Source organism: Nesoenas mayeri (assembly GCF_963082525.1).
Source record: "Nesoenas mayeri genome assembly, chromosome: 1".
NCBI lineage: Eukaryota > Metazoa > Chordata > Aves > Columbiformes > Columbidae > Nesoenas > Nesoenas mayeri.
The window spans coordinates 7,536,302-7,553,699 of NC_137541.1; the positions used below are offsets into that span (position 1 = coordinate 7,536,302).

At 43.9% G+C, this 17,398-nt stretch overlaps 1 protein-coding gene across 1 annotated transcript in view; it reads left to right on the forward strand.

The window, feature by feature from the left end:
* Positions 1 to 1,102: 1,102 nt before the first annotated feature.
* The window catches only part of CAMK1D (calcium/calmodulin dependent protein kinase ID), a gene marked incomplete at both ends in the record, with an annotated part of 232,635 nt that continues 216,339 nt past the window's right edge, over positions 1,103 to 17,398 (forward strand). Inside the window, one exon of the mRNA XM_080348748.1 lies at positions 1,103 to 1,194. Within this exon, the coding sequence (XP_080204874.1) occupies positions 1,103 to 1,194 (92 nt within the window). The remainder of the gene's footprint in view (positions 1,195 to 17,398) is intronic.

Below are 17,398 nucleotides of genomic sequence, written 5' to 3' on the forward strand. Positions count from 1 at the left end.
AGTGTCGCCGAGGAAAAAGAACCCAAACCTGCTTTTAGCAATAATTTCAGCGGGGCCACGCGTGTGTGTGTGCGCGGTGCCGGTGTCGGGACGGCCACGGGGCTGCGCGGTGCCCATCGCCCTGCGTCTGGGCTTGGGGGTGCCCCTGGTGTGGGGGTGACCCTGGTGGGGGGGTGCCCCTAGTGTGGGGGTGACCTGGTGTGGGGGTGACCCTGGTGGGTGTGTGCCCCTCGCTTTGCCGGGGGAAGCGCTGGGTACGGGTGGCCCTTGCGAAGGGTGAATTTTTGCACCGCAGGAGTGTGCGTGGGGCAGGAGGGCACCGCATCCCGCCCGACCAGGCAGCACAGCCGCTTGTAGTGTGTCTTTTTAATTTTCTGCTTTCCTTTTTTTTTTTTTTCCTTCTTGGCTTTCCCTCCCCTCCCGTTTGACGTGCGCGGTTTTGGTGCAATGCGAATTATCTCCAGTCATTCAGTCAGGAGGGGCAGCGCCAGGCAGCAGAGCAGTGGCAGGGCTGCCTCCTCCTCCTCCTGCCTCTTCCTCCTCCTCTTCCTCCTCCTCCCATTGCCATAACAACCGCGCACAGCCGCTGCACCCGGTGCCGGCGGGGCCGCTCCGCACCGCGCCCGGGAGGCTGAGCATCCCACGGGGCCCCGCACGGGTGGGGTGGGAAGGGAAACTGTGACCTCCCTACAAAAAAACCAAACCAAACCAAAACAAAAACAACAAAAAAAGGACTTTTTCGCAGGGTGGGTTTATTAGGGACCAAAGTGACCCCAAGCCAGGCGCGGAAGGAAGGAGGGACCGGACAGCCCCGCGAGTGACTCCGCGGAGGAGGGAGAGGAGAGAAAAGGCGGGGGGGTGTGTGTGGAGGGGTAGAGAAAGTTGGGAGGAAATAGCCCAGGAAAAGTGACACGCGAGGAGCGCGGAGGAAATAAAAGCGGCGGCGGGCAGGAAGTGTGAGGAGGAGGAAGGGGAGAAGAAGAAGGAGGAGGAAGAAGCAGCAGTAGTAGCAGCGGCAGCAGCAGCAGCTGCCGCGGCAGAAGAGAAAGCAAAAGCCGGACGCCGGGTCGGTGCCGCCCGGCATCCTTGGGGCTGCGCGGCCATGGCCCGGGAGAACGGGGACGGCGGCGGCTCTTGGAAGAAGCAAGCGGAGGACATCAAGAAGATCTTCGAGTTCAAGGAGACGCTGGGGACGTAGGTGGCGGGGAGCGGTGGAGGGAGAGGGGGGGACTGTCCTTTCTGCGCGGGGATGCGCGGGTGCGTGCGTGGGGGTGCGTGTATTTTCCCGTGTGCAGCCATGCGTGCCGCTCCGCGATCCGCTTGTCCATCCCGCAAGAAGTCGGGGGATCTGGAAACACGGAGGAAAATAGAACTGTGGGGAAGGCGCTGGGCTAACACCTCCCCCCAACCCAATACATATATTCCCCCCAAACCCTGTGCTTTACAAAATTCACACAGTGAGGACGTGGGGAAAGGCTTTTTCTTGATAGTGCAACTGTAAATAAATGCGGTCTGGCTCGCACGCTTTCCCCTAAAGCCGACGGCTGCGTCTGTTCGTGGACAGACGAGCAGAAATAATTGGAGTGGATTGGATGTGTTTGAGCTGCGCTGCTTAACTGTTGTTGCGGTTTATTTCTGTTATTTATAGTGGCGGGGCATAAAGATTAGTAAAACGTTCGAGTTTTGGGGTTTTATTTTTTTTCTGAAGGCTGAGAATAAACATGTGCAGATGGTGCAAGGGAGCGGGGTGGGGGATGATGCTTTTTTGGCTGAGCAAAGAGTTTTATTTTTGCTAAAACAAATTTTCACTTATCGGATATTGTAGGGGTGGAGAGTCGGGAGTGCTGAAGGAGGTCAGCATATGGGCTGCTGTATATATGTACAGTGTAATTGAATTTCAGTTGTATCAGAAGTGCTCTTCTTTGCTGTGTCCCCCCTTCCCTTGCTTTAATTACAACTTTAAGCATGTCTCTAAACGAAGCATCGTTAATCTGAAGCAGTGCTTGTCATACTCCGCGTGCCACTTCCAAAATACGGTTGAACAAGTTTCGACTGTAATATTTCAGTTTCTTTCTGCTTCCAAGGGAGGGCTCTCTATAAACAGAGTATTTCTGGTTCACGGGCTCGCTGATTTCCTATGAAAAACTGGGTAAGAATGAGGCTGGTCATGCAATATGGAGGTGGGTCAGGCAGCTCTGTTGCGATGAGCTGGTAGCGTAGCCCTCGGAAAGCCTCTGACTTAGCAAATGAAATTAACGTTTGCCCAGGTCTTTGAAGAAGCAAAGCGCAGCGTAAGAACTCAGCATTACGGTGTGTTCTCATTGCCCTCACTGAGTCTTTGTGGTCAGAATAGTGTGCAGGGGGAGACGTGTCTCTGCTTGTCACCTCAGGGGTGCAGTTCCCTCCCTGAGCGAAAGGGTGTTGAGGAGGAAAGTCTTAATGCAAAGAGACTCGTTAGGGCTGCAGGACAGTTTGCTGTGGTTTCCTTTACACAGCTGTCTCTCATCTTCCTGGTTGTTTTGTATGAAGCCACCTACAAGGGTTAAGTTGTGTCACTCATGGGGTCCAGTAAGAATAAGTTTTGTGGCCTTGATCTGTATCACACTTCAGTCAATGGGAGTAGTTGTAGGTCCCCAGGAAGGTGAAGCTCGTCAGAGTTGCTAGTTATTAGTCAGGCTGTTGCAAATGAAATTCATTTAATATGACCAGTTAGTGTCTCAAACTATTAACCACTGTTTGAGCCTCACAGTTTGGTTAATAAGTCCTTTGTGATGAGCGTGGAAGCTGTGAACTTCTTAAGCTTAACAGTTCTAGAAAGTTTTAGAAAATTAAAATAACGGGATTACAAACCTGGGCCTGTATAAAGAAAACAGAGTTGTTTTCTTTTCCAGACCTAGGCATATCAATTATGAAAGTATGTTCATTTAACTGCCTACGCAACAGTTCCCTTCTTGTCGTGCATTCCTTAATTTCGAAGAGCAGGCTGATAATTAAAGATCCAAATCTGAGTTTTGGTTTTGTCCTTGGCTGCCCACCAGCACAGCACCTGCAGTTCCTACCAGCTCTGGTGTGACTTACCAGGGTGTGAAACTCCTGAAACATTTAGACCATCACTGTGTGAATCATTAAAGTACTTGTTCCGTTCCCACTGAAGGTTTGTTTGTTCACCAGCTCCAGCAGCAGGTACGCAGGGTGCGGGAGTCCAAATGAAAAGACACATTCTTAGTTATTGATAGAAAAGTACTTAAATAGGAATTAAGTAATTCAGTCTAAATACCTTTAGAGCATCTGGACACAAACGCTTTCCTCTGGCATCATTTAGGACCAGAGATAAAATCTCATTTGATCTCTCCTGTGCTGTAATGTTGAACTGTGTTGGGCGTCCATCAGTTATCTCACCATCTAATAGATTTTTCTCTAGTGTGGATGGGTTTGGAGTGACAACCTTGGTTTCTCAGATGAGGAGCACTGGATTAGCGTACTAGCTCTATTTTGCATTTCTCTGCCACCTTCCATTTCAGGATGCCGAAGTGCTAAAAGCACTTTCAATGAAAAAGCAGCTCTTTTGCATGCAGCAGTGTTAACTGCCTGTGGTAAAACTGATTAGAGAACGAAAAGTATTAAACCGCCAAATCATGGAGGAAAGTGAAATAGAAGCTTTATTTTATTTTATTTTATTTTAAGTGTATTGCTTTGGGAATGTTAAATCTGTGTGTATATTGTGTTAATGATTTTTTTCCCTGAAAGGAGGCTTTCATCTGAATAAAAGCTTTTCAGCAGATCTTTAACACGGGAGAGTTGAAATTGCTGGAATTACTACAATGATCCTAACTCAGTTAATCATTCTATCATTTGGGCTTCAAGGAATCTCTAACAAGTACCCAGCTCTCTCTTCCAGAGCTGGAATGAATTATTTACATGCCCCTGCAAATCATGGCCAGCCACAATGAGACTGAAATAAGCACCCTGAATTGGACATCACCTCCAAGTGTAAGGAAGGGGCATTTCCCATCCAAATAATTGTTTTCTTCTGTAGCTGAGGTCTGCTCAGTGCTCTTGGGCAATACTGTTTTCCTAAAGAAGCGACCATCAATGCAGAGGCTGGATCAGATGGTACCCAAATCTGTGTTTACCCTGGTCGGTATTTACGCAGTCTCTATGTATGTGCGATTTTAGCTTGTAGCTGCAACATCTTGGGTGTGCCAAGGTGTCAACAAAATATTTTGGTGATGTTAATCAAGGAAACATGACATGTACATGCAATATAAATATATAAAGTAAGTTTTAATGTATTGCTATATGTAAAAAATATGTAATGATCCTGATCCATTCTTGAGCTGCTTCAGTTTGGCTGGTCCGTATGTGACAGTGGTGACATGGTGGTGAACCATGCTCTGTACCTGCAGGTTCCTGGGGCACCTCTGCTTGAAACTGGGCCTGTTCACTGCTGAGCCACTGAAAGTGAAGTTACAGATCTTGAAAAAGTAGCTAGGAAGAAATACACAAGGTAAATCAAGGTTAAAATGAAATCATAGCAGTGGGCCAGCTCCTCAGCTGATGTGATTTAGGGTTCCTTCCAAGTGAAGGCAAGTAGGCTTGAGGAAAGAAGAGGGTCTGACTATCTGCTTATCTTTTAAAATTTCCACAAATTCACCTATTGTAGCTCTGCTCAATTCTGTCTGGAGAGGGGGATTTCTGCCCCAGCAAGTTTCACATTAGCAGGAATCTGATAAGAAGATGACTGATCACTCAAATATCTTTTTTTCTCCATATCTAAATGACATTATGTGTGAGGCATTTTAAAACTTAGATTTTGGCATTCCAAGAGGTAATAAGATACACCATGTCATCCACCAGCCAAAGAGGAAAGCCTCCAGTCATTTGGTCTGCTTGACTGGATCAGCCCTGCATTTCTATCTCTCATTAGGCCTTATTGACATTAGAGTTATTATGAAGTTATCATGGCTAGAAAGGCCCAGGCTTAGTAACTATGGAAATACTGGTGCTGTCCTTAAAAATAAGGTGTTAGATTCCTTAAAGATTAGTAATGATAGCATAGGGGGTTGCATGGATATAGCGATAATGTAGTAGGAGCTGAGTGGGAAGGCAAATATGCTTCATTATGTGTCCAGTAGCTCCCTAAAATATAGTATAGGGTAAACTTACAGGCTGTTCTGCTTTTTACCATAATTTTGGGTTCATCTGTGTCCTGTGTCTCTTCCATACTCTTATGTCACATGATGGGCTCCTGACACTCTTCATGACTCTTCTACATACCCATACGTGCTTGTTCGTTATGTGAAATGCAATCACTCCGTGTCCTGCTCTCACTTCTATTTTCTTCCTCACCTCCATCCCCTCTCTGTTACAAACTCTTGTGCACTGTCTGCTGTGGTTTTGTCCTCTCGCATCCTTCATAGTGTCTTGTCCTGCATGCAGTCTCCCACTGACACTCAGGCTTTTCATGGACGGGTCTACCTCATGACCTCATGCTCCCATCTGGTGCTGGTTGCTCAGACCTCCATGGGGGACCAGGCTGGTGGAGGTTACGTGCCTCAGGCCAGGCAGTCAGCCTTTACTTCCACCATTGAGAAGACACTGGTGGTAAGGACAGGTCCTGGTGGAGGTGCCCCATGGCTGCTCACTTTCAGGTACTATCTGAGCTCCCATTTGGGTAGGATTGGAAGAGGGTGCTTGAGCTTTTTTCCCCCTGTTTTTGCACAGCGCTCAGCACAATGTGATCCTTGCCTAGGCCAGAACTCAATATTGCCGCTAATGAGGACCTCAGTATAAGTAATGCCAACTCCACAACTGCTCTTTGTGCAGATGTGAGCTGGAGGCAAGGCACACCGAACAATATTGGTATTTTTTGTGAGCCACAGAGGTAGCGCACACCCTGAAGATCACAACAAGCAAAACCTGGAAGTTCTGGAGACCTGGTGGCGAGCCAGTGGATGAACCCAACTCTTTGGAGTCCCATAGTAATCCTTTAACCAAAAATCCATTCTTCCCATCACAGCCACAACACAGTGGGTGTGAGAACCGCCTTCTCCTGCCATCTGGAGCAGCCTGTCTGCTTCCTTCACCCTCCGTCTGCTTCCACATAGCAGCTGAAATAAGCTCTTCATGTATTTTTTTGTTCTTTTTCTTCTCTTTTTCTTCTCTATGACTGACCTCAATTATTTTTGTCGCCCATCACACACAATTCTGACTACATGCAAAATAGTGGTCAGAGTTGCTTAAGCCTTTCAAGCATCCAAGGATACAATTAATGTTGAATAAAGTTGTATTGTTTTGGTTTGCTTGACAATAACAAGCATTTAAAATAGGATTCTTCATTTATTGCCAGCGATGGTATTCACTTAACCAGTGAGTCATAGTTTATATTAATGATTACTTAATAGGAGCTAATTTTCTAGTCATTTTAGATAGCAAGAAAACAAGTTGGGACTAAATGGGTACTGTTAGTAAACAGGTAATGAGAAAGGAAGGATAAAAAGTTCCTTGGGGCAGCGATCTGTCATATTTGTTGGAATTCAAACCACCTTGTATTTCAGCACTTGTCTGTAAATAATAATTAGCGTTGATAACAATAATTTGCAAACATGTGTGTGATTGGGCTTTTTTTGATTGACAAATAACAATCAGAGTATTTCTCTTTTCTAGCAATCATACGGTTCCTTAAAATCTCTCTATCAAATCTTAACACTGATATGTTTTTTTGTTATCTGACTTGGCGGCTCCTATAATTTTCCTCTGAATGTTGTGCCAATCATTTTTTAAAAATCAAACTATAAATAACAGATTGTTAATAAACTTTTCAAGGCCCTTCACTGATATTTTCATGTTGAAAGCTGTGTATTTAGTTTTATGCCAGCATTACTCACCAAACAGATTGTATGAGGTTAAATTAAAATAATACTTTTTAGCAGAATTTTTTGGCTGAGTTAAAAAGATATATATATATATTTATATACATATAAACACTGGATGTGCTAAGGAAAAGCTACTGGGAAGTGCTTTTTTGGATCTGAGGGTGGAAGAGCTGAGCACGGGGCTGGAGATCCTCTGGGACAATAGATGGCTGGTTTTGCTTTGTCTTCTCCTGGGCAATACTGTATGTCGCATTCCAAACATCAACAGCTTTGGACAACTGGACTGCAGAACCACAAAGATAGTTCTTAAAGTTCTTCCCTTCCAACGGCTGAAAGGGAAGAAGAAGCATGTGAGAGAAAACGTGGTATCCTTAGATGTATTGAGGATTTATTTTGATTTTTGTATATTCACAATTGGAGATAAACTGAGCAGCTTCAGTCTGGTTATGGTTTCCAGGGGGAACAAAAGGGAGGTGCTTTCAATGATGCAAATGAACATGAACATTTACCAGCAGTGCCAACAGGGTGGATGCCACGGTGGCATCTCTCTCCCAGACCCTTTGCATTTGTGCTCTTTGCATTTGCCATACTTTAGGTTGAATGTTTGAAGGTAAGTTTTGGGTTTTTTTTCAAGCCTGAGCACCCAAAATTTGGGAATTACATCTGAAGTTCCATTGTCAGAGTACAGAGGACCTCGAAATTTAATCTATGGCTGGTTACAGAGAGGTCAGGACCCGTGGAAAGTCTGGGAGCCTTTAACCTCTGTGTTTTGTTTTGGCGAGGGTTGATGCAGCAGTTTGGATGAAACACGTCAGGAGGGTAATACAACCCTTGTTCATCGGTGGGGCGTGAAGGTTTGCAGGTCTTCCCAGGAGCTCCAAACAAAGGGTTCCCCAGACATGGCAGGTTGGTACCACCCAGTGCTGCGGAGTCTTTCTGCAATGTTGATGTGTTTTAGCTGAACGCTGTGGTTAAAACCCACCTGCTGCCCCAATGGCACATTTGAGAAATGCAGCCACCCTTCTCCCACCGGCCACGTTACCGATTGCACAAACGGCCAAGCTTTGGACAATAGTATAAAATAAAACAGTGTAGCCCCTCATGCTTATTTTTGCAAAGGCTGAAAAGCTGATGTGTATTTGAGGGCTGGACATGAGCAAGTGAAATATGAAGGGTTTAAAACATTAAGGGCTTTTATTACTATGCCTTTTATTGGCCCCAAATGAGAATGGGCTCTGTTGTACTAGGAATATTACAAACACCAGAGGGAAAGACTGTTCGTACCCAGAAGAATTTATAATCTAAATAAATAAGACAAAAATGCTAACCCTGTTTTGTTAAAGATGGGAACAACCCAGAGATGAGCCCGAATCTTAACTCCAGCTTTATGCAATGGACCATCCTGCTTTTAATAGCAGCCAACATGTCAGCAGCAGCATCTTCAAAATGTATTTATTTGTATGTGATTCACCCTGGGTCTTCCGATATGATTAGTTTTAACTAGTAAAGGTTTGAAGATGCAAGGCACAGCCTGTATGCTATCGGTAACAGTGCGGACGCTTTATTGCTGTGTTGTCTCACAGATGCTCAGAGGAATCGAGTTCTTCCCAGAGCTATAAAGAGCTGGAGCAGACCAGGCGGTTCTTGGGGCGATGTGGGATTGCTCCCAGCAGGATCCCATCCTCTCGTCCCCGTTTGGATAATTCAAGGGACCAGGCTTCAACTTTCCAGCCAGACTCATTAGCTGTGACTCTGCCATTCCCCCCTGTGATGGGCAAGGGCTGAAATCATCGAATCATAGAATCAATTTGGATCATCAGGTCCAACCATAAGCATAGCCTAACTCCAGCACTGAACCATGTCCCTAAGGACTTTGTTTAAACACCTCCAGGGATGGTGACTCTGCCACTGCCCTGGGCAGCCTGTTCCAAACGAGGGAAGCTGTTGGAAGAAAAACTGCGGAAAAAATGAAACTACACAGAAATACCAAAAAAACATAGCGAGGAACTGGGTGGGGAGAGAAAAGCACTTAGAGGATTTACAGCCACGTGGAAAACTCCTCTGGGGAAGGCACAGGCTGATAATTGAATTCAGCCGTAGCTGTCAGAGACTGCCAGAGCATCCCTGAATAATCCTTCACTGTTAAACTGAGCTAGCTTGGAGATTTCCTCCCACTGCTCGCTCTTGTCTTCTGCTGCCTCTGAGCGTACATAAGTCAGTGCAATATGCCCAGCCATGGAGCATGCGGCGTGTTGGGAATCCCAGGCACAGCGGAGTGCTTGGTGTGTGCTGTCAGTGGAAGGGGATGCTGTGAATGTATGAAACTTGTTTTGTGCTCCTTACTCTGTTTTCTTGCATGGTACCCAAACAAATCCGAAGGCTTTGTCTTTTACTTCAGGACATTTTGTAGACGGGGCCTGAGATATCTAAAAGATGCTCTGCGATCATTGTCAGCCTCACACCTCTGCATTAATGGGATTTCTTGCCATAGGGTTGTAATTAATTTGTTCACCAAAATATTTTGAGAAGATCTGACACTGTTGAGCTTCTCCATGGGCTGATGGTGATCATGGTTAAAAACAACACCTCCTTCTCTGAGCCCAAGACACAGTGTTTTGAGACACCTTCTCTAGCATAATTACATAGCAACCTGAATATTATGAAGCAAACAAGCTCTCCCTCACAACATAAAATGCTCCCAAATGTGAAAAAGCAACCACAAAACAATGCAAAAACTTATACTAGAAGACTGCTGGACTTGGGCCCTTCTTTAGGGAGAGAAGAGAGAGGCAAATAACATTTAGCTTTCTAGCCAATTTGCTTGATGCACCACGAGAAGGTGCATAGATAAAAACATTTATGGAGCAGACTCCTGTCAGCCAAATTACCCAGACACTGAGGGACAAGAGGAGTAATTTAGAAAGAAGGGAAATGCCTTATGTCACAAAGTTGACTTATGGCTTATACTTTTTAGGAAGCAGGTTATATGATTAGATATTGGAGAAGGTATCAAGAAACGAGCAGAAAAAAGCAGAGTTCTCAAAGGCACGTAGGCACAGGACACACAGGTGCTTCAGGGAGGCTTCTGCTCTTGGGTGCATTAAGGTGTAGCTGGAGTAATTTTACTGACTAATTTTCCTGGCTGTAGCTGTGTAATTTATATAATGGACATAAATCCTGTGCTCTTAAGAGAGAGACCCTGAAAAAAAAATCTCGCAGAGCTTTGTAGGAAAGTCCATTGAATGAGTTTCTCTGATGAATCTTATATTTTTCATGGAAAGAAGTGATTCTAGGATTCTTAAGTGACAGCTGAGATGATTTGTGCCCAGAAAGAAAACCTGTGCCCTTCTGGCACTGCTGAAAGAGAATATAATGAGTACTAAAGCTGAAAGCAGACTTGTTCTGCAGGTGAGTGGAGCTGCACTGGGGCAAAACCAAAAGGGAAAGGTCTGGGGCAGAGCAGAGCAATGGGATTCAACTACAGATAAATGCCAAGAAAGACTAGTCTAAATGGGATGCTTTTAGCTTAATTGACTCCAGAGACAGGTAGGTCCCTCTGCTTGTTCATGAGCTATACAACTGCAAAAATTCATAGACATGTGTCCTTTGGACAGGATAGCTTGTGTGCTGCACCAGGCAACAATTAATCATCGTCAATCAAGGGCCAACAAAATGACCGGCAGCTTCAGTGCCAGTGTTTGCTCTGGAGATGGTGTGATGCCATGACATCTTCATCTTTCATTGCCATGTGGTTATGATGAAGGTGTAGGAGCTCTTTATATACATACATACATATAGTGTCTATGTGTATATAATGTGTATATACCCACACATTGAAATACTATTTATATAGTGATATATAGTGATACATAGTGATATACAGTGATACATAGTGCCAGTGTCTTGCCACACAGTATGTTGTTCAGCTTCATTAATAAGCGCATAGAGAATGACCTGTGTCATTTGATAAAAACTGTTTAAGAGCATTGTGAATATGATTAATTTATTCTGTAGTTGGAATTTTTCTTCATATTTGGGTTACATTTAGGTGAAGGCAGAAGAGTCATGCCTGTTTATATCACCTAAGCTTTGTTATCCTTAATTAAGGATCTAGCCCAAAATGCAGAATGAGGATATCCACAGACATAAGGAGGTATTTGTCCTTAGATGCAGACTGGCTTTAGCTCATTTCTAAATGCCTCTGTCTGTGCAGCGACTTCCTGACAGATGTTTTTGTGACGCCTCGTTGTGTCCTTCCATCTACTGAGATAAGACTTGGGTACAGGCAATGGCTGTGTGTTTCTGCTCTTGTGCATCAGTCAGTTGCTTTCAGCGATGCAAGGGGGACACTGGCTTTTCCCCACCCTGTCACCTTTGACAGAGATGACTTTGGTCGTGCTCCACATCTGCTCAAATATGTGGTGCTTGACCTTGCCTAGTTTGTGACCAGAGACCATGGAAAGCTCTCAAAGGTGGGAGGTCTTGACTTTTTGGTGCCCGAGATCCCCTACAGCCCATTTCTGAAACACTTTCGGTAGCTCCTCTTAAATACCAGATGGAAAATATTCACTTTGTCTAAAACTTAAACAGTAACTGTGTGGCGCCCACTTGTTCATTAGCTCATGGAGGAGAACCCAATGAAGTAAGAAGTGAGCACGATGGTGCTTCCTTCTCTTCTTCTCCATCTCTGTGTTGCCCCTGCTATGCTGAATCACCACTCTGTCCCCCATACAAACCCCACACGAACCCCTCCGTTGGGTGCAATGCTGTAGTTGAGTTCTGCAGGTGTACACAGCTGGGAAGCACATCTGGAAGACAGCACAGTGTCTTCCTTTGGGTCAGCTGGGAACTTTGTTTAGATAAAACAACCTCCATGTAGGGAAATGAAGGCAGCGTGCAGCAGATGGGGTGTATTAGAGCTTTTTGGGTGCAAACTTGACCTCAGCAAATGGAGGGTGAATTAACCAACATTGTGCCTGGTGTCAGGAGGTTTGTCTCAGCCTGTTAGGGATTTCCCTTTGTAGATGGGATGGTTGAAGCATCTTCACTAACCACATTTAACTCTGGTCTGCACCATTGCCCACAGGGTAATGGCAACTGCTTGTTACCCTCTTCTACAGCACAGTTACACGTTGCAAAGTTGCGTTGATTAAAAATACGTTGTGCCAATGTCATTTTAGTGGGGGGTGCATTAGTTTTTGTAATCAATTCCCTTTTCTGCTTTTTTAAAGCAATAAGCTGAGGGACAAAACTGTGGCTTAGGTAACTCTAGTACTTCAACAATCAAGGCAAAATAAAGAAGAGACGGAGACTGGTAGTAAAAATACTTAAAAAACAGTTTTGGCTTTGGAAGGCACCTGTAAAATGTCTTCCTAGATGTCTCCTTGTTTGTTGGCTTAGTGCTCCTAATAGACCTTCCTGAAGTCAGAGGGTAGCACACAAAAGCACACCAGGCCTGTTTCTCTTCTGATTCTTTTTTCCTCTTAAACCATTTGTAGCAGCACAAAGCGACTGTGAAATTCAGCCTTTGATGTGCACAGCTTGGAGGTTTCCCTTTGGGAGTCAAGAAAAGCCCACGCTACTCAGCAGCGCTGGAACAGCCGCATTTTGTGCTTCTTACGCTCAGGTTGCGAACGGCAATATCAGGTTTACAGGGCTGTGGAGGAACAGGTTGCAGGTTGCAATTGAATTTGTGCAGGATACTACCATCTGCTGGCATCTGTTTCTGCTTTGGGTCTTTCTGAATACTTGTGTGTATCATGGTCTATAAGGACAAATTAGAGAGTTTCAGCAAGATATTAGGTCAAGTTTTTTCCCTGAAATAAATGAGCAGAGAGTTTGAACGTTGGAAGATCTTATATCTACATATCTAGATTAATACAGTTTATTCTAAAAGGAAGGGGCTGAGCACGTCCCAGGGGCCGGTTCGCATCTTCTGCCAGCCCAGTTGTTTGCTGGGACGCGCTGTGAATTTATTTAACAAAACGATAGTGGTTTAAAAATAGTCCTGCAAAAAGGGAGGTGGGGGAAGGGGACAGATAAAAAGTACAAGAAGTTTTAGTTCTTTTCATTCCATAGTCTCTATAAATCAGCAGGGAAGTCAGCTGCGTTTTTTTTCCCTTCTGTCTTGCATAGTTAAAAAATCATCAGCCGCTACACTGAAATGGTTTGCAAGAGCCACTTCGCCAGGAACCGTTTCTGACTGAGAACAATAAAAATTTAGTAGATGCCAGGTTGAACTGATGTGTCAGTGGTTGCTGAATTCAACTTAAGAGCTGTAAATGGAGCCAATCATCATTTCTTAATGAGATACATGAGAGGAAAGAATCACAATGCTTGAATAATCTGTCACATCTCTATCAGCGCTGCTTAAGAGTTTGTTCAATGGTTTGACAAGGTAACATGACAAAATCAATTTACAAAGCAGATTAAATACAAATATGCAGGGTTTTTCCCCCCCCGCTTCCACCAGGAGTGTAATTCTTAAAGCCTTATGTTTTTTATCCTTACTATTGCTGCTCAGTCATCTGTTTTCAGTGCTACTGCTTGCAGTCCTGCATGGCCCACGGTGACATAATTCACCAGATCATTTGTCATTTATCCATCTCGGGTCTAATAAGACTGTCGTCTGGGCCTTGGCAAAAATGAACGATGCATTGCTCTGATATACAGTGTTGGCATGTTTTTCACTTAGTGCTACGGGTGTATTTTTCTGGGGTCCTTAAGGAAACCTGACCCTCAGCCCTTATTAATGCTTCATGTAAATCTTTTTGAATATTTTGTTTGGCAGCAAACGTAGAAGCTCGGTATGAGTTCCCTAGGAGCTAAATAACAAGTGTACACGGAGGTGATACGATCGTCTATTATAACATCAGACCTTTCATCATGTTACAGCAGACTGTGATTGGAATGGTCCCATCTCTGTCTGTAGTGACAGGTATTTGTAACCACTGATAACAACAAGTTACAGGGACCATCGCAGTGGACACTAAATGTCATCTTTGGCAGCAGATGTTCATTGTTTTTACCCTTTTCTTCCATGAATGAGTCCCCGTCCTTTGAATGTGCTTGGGTAGCATGGTGTAATGAAGCTGTGGCACAGAAGAGATTATTTTTTCCCCCATGAAATGTTTGCACATCTCATCTTCTCCGTGAGAAACTCCAGAATATAAGATTTTTGTTCCCCGTACAAGTAATTTTAGGATTCCCTCAGTCCATTTGTGTTCTATATAGTTTGTGAGATGCTATCGACATACCTTGCTTCATATGTCGTTATGCCTCTAACTTTGTATGTCACCAGGTTCTCAACAGAGATGTTGTAAACAGCTCTTGGGAAATGGTGAGCATCTTTATTTTTGTTTCAGGCGAGGTAACAGGGTTCCCAGCAGCACTTTAAATATGCCAGAGGACTCTGTCATGGAGGAGAACAGCGTTTCTTAACTTATCGTTGCCATATGACTCCCATTACTACAGTTTCTGAGCAAATTGCAGACCTTACAAAATCTGTGATACCGAAAACTCGTATGCTTATATTTTTGCTACATTTATGCATGACATATGGACTTCAAGTATCTGGTTACTCAGTTTCTGCTCAACATCTTGTATTTTCTGGTGACTGTTGAAGAATCAGAATACGTACGGTATTTTCTTATCTATTATTGGTGTTGCTGCTGTCTTTATCTTGTGGTTTGTTGGCTAACTGTCAGATACTCGTGGCTTCATTAAGAAATAGATGTACAGGTCTCCACTTTGTTTTTGTAGCTGCACTTTTGACATATTGTAAATATCCTTAATTGAATTTGTGCAGGATACTACCATCTGCTGGCATCTGTTTCTGCTTTGGGTCTTTCTGAATACTTATGTGTATCATGGTCTATAAGGACAAATTAGAGAGTTTCAGCAAGATATTAGGTCAAGTTTTTTCCCTGAAATAAATGAGCAGAGAGTTTGAACGTTGGAAGATCTTATATCTACATATCTAGATTAATACAGTTTATTCTAAAAGGCATGTTTCAGGCAATAATTGGGCCCCATGTCCATGTTGGTCTCTCTTAATTTATTATTGGTATATCTGCAAACATATCAGAGCTCCCAGACTGAGAGAAAAGTGGCCTTTGGATTTAGGTTAATCATGGAGGGATGTGGATAAACTTTCAGATCTGCCTAAAGCCCTGACACGAAACTCTGTCTAACAAACAGCCAAGATAAGTGATCTTTGAACATCACTTACTCTATCTGCAAGGTTGATGGGCTTCTTGTCGCTTTTAACGTAGCCAAGTGTGTTCTGATATGGAGCTTTTGGTGGCAAAAGATACTGGGCAGGCATTGGAGGAGATGTCTGCTGAGGATGCAAATAGAAAAATATGTGTTGTCTCATAAGAGTCCAGAGCAAAGTCCTCCTTTTTGTGTAGCCCCCTGTCATGTTCAGCTTAGCCCTCTGTTCTCAGCTCTGTCCTTTTCATTAGATGGCATCAGCATTTATGGCAGACTTTATTGCAGTTGCCATGTCCGTGTCTGAACTGTGAAACACAATAGACATTCACTTCCCGACATTGTCTCTGGTCATGACAAGTGCAGGCAAGCGTCAAAAAGTATCTAGGTCGGGATTTATCGGTAGTGGCCTAACTCTGCTCCCAGTAAAAACAGTGAGAATTGGCCTTTGATGTCAATGAGACAGCATTAAACTAATTTTGAGGTGATGATGAACTGTTTCTCTCTGCACCACTCACGTGTGGCAATGATGGGGAGGAGTGGGGTCATGCAGGAAAACGAGTCCTCCAAAAGCCATTTGAGATGGGGAGATGGGGACGCTTGATGTTAGAAGTCCACCATTGGTTTGAAATAGCTGGTGTCCCAGCAGGGCCGGATTGTGCTTGATTGTCCTTGTCTTTCTGGTGCTTCATATGGGCAGGATTCAGTAGAAAACTTAAATATGGAGAGCGTTCCTGGCTGTGTATGTGTTACTAGAGCCCACATAAGGGGTACTCCAAAAGCACAGGGTCTCCTTTTACTTTGCCAACCAGTTTATTTGCCCCAGTGTCCTTGTTGGTGCTGTTCACCCAGTATTGGAACCCCATACTGGTACCCACAGCTAGTCAGGAGTCAAACATTTAAAATAATGAGCTTTGGAAATGATGTGGACTAGTGGTAGAGGCATTTATTGGGTGGAAGAGCAGTAGATAATGATTCAGGAAACTTGGGTTTTGTTTCTGACTGTGCCACTGGGCTTTTTATGACCTTGGAAAAGCCGCAGCACCTCTTGGGTCTGGTTTATCCACTGTCAAACAATCATCGATCTACTTTGTAACTCTCTTTGAAATCTAACTAATTAAAGCTTATTATGCAAAATGTTCAGAATGTACTATGTAAGGTGTTGTTTTTGTCATGGTAATATGGCAATAATCTCCTCTGTTGTCCATAAGATGTGTCTGAGTGTGTTGGGAACTCAGCTGCGATGCTGGTGTTCTGCAGCTGATGTTTTGTGTGGAACATATTTTGGGGAACATTCCCTAAAAATACCATTGACTCCAAAAATAGGTGGACTACAACACCTTAGAAACATCAGATATGGGAGAATAGAGTAAATCCAACCAAAATGCATTTTGTTTTCTGAAACTTGTTATATTTCAGTGTGCTGAGAACCTCAGCACGGCAGGAAGACCTTCCATAAATGTCTCTGAGTGCTGAACCACAGCCTGCTGATGGGTTTTCCAGTGTTGGTTCACTGGTGGATGGACATCAGGGAGACAACTGGGAGGAACTGTAAAGCTACAATGCAGTTTTCCCCTCCTGTGCAATCCAGGTTATTAGTGGGAGACAGAAAATAGCAGTGATTTTAGCATCACGCTGCCAACAGAGTGGGATTTGCAGAGCAGTGGATAAGGATTTGTACTGCCCTGAAGAGCCCTTCACTGATAAGACAATGTGGTCTTGCCTCAAAGATATGTCTATAGCATCAGTGATGTGTTAGTTAATTATATGTCTAACAATGTCTAACAATGTTTGTCCCTCTTGAAAATCAGTTCAATAACTGAAGTCACCATGGCGAGTAGCCACACTTGAAACACTGTCAAAAACAATTAAAGCAATTGGAGGAATGTCTTCATTGCTGTGTCTTCCTGGGGAAAAAAATTGATACCCTTGAGATGCAGCAGGAATAAAGTTGTGTTTCCAGTCACTGCGGCATTACTGTTTTTAAAAGCCTTTTTTTGTAGGCAGAGAGCATTCAGTTTTTCTTCCAATTCTTGAAAAAAAATGAAGTTAGTACAGAAATTGGAAAGCGAACTTTCATTTAAGCTTCATGATTTAGATCTGCTGGTGAAGGCTGCTGCTGTAGAGCATTTGGCATTCATCAGAAAAATCTCCAAGTCTAAACAGTTTTATTATGCAAAGTTATATAGTTGGAAGGTAAGACACTCTGTCTTTTTCCAGTTTGAAGAATGGTTCCAGCTGATGGATGTCATGTCAAATTTCTCTTAAAGCTTGCTGTAGGTCTTGCTCTTCAGCCTATGGCTGCTATAAGC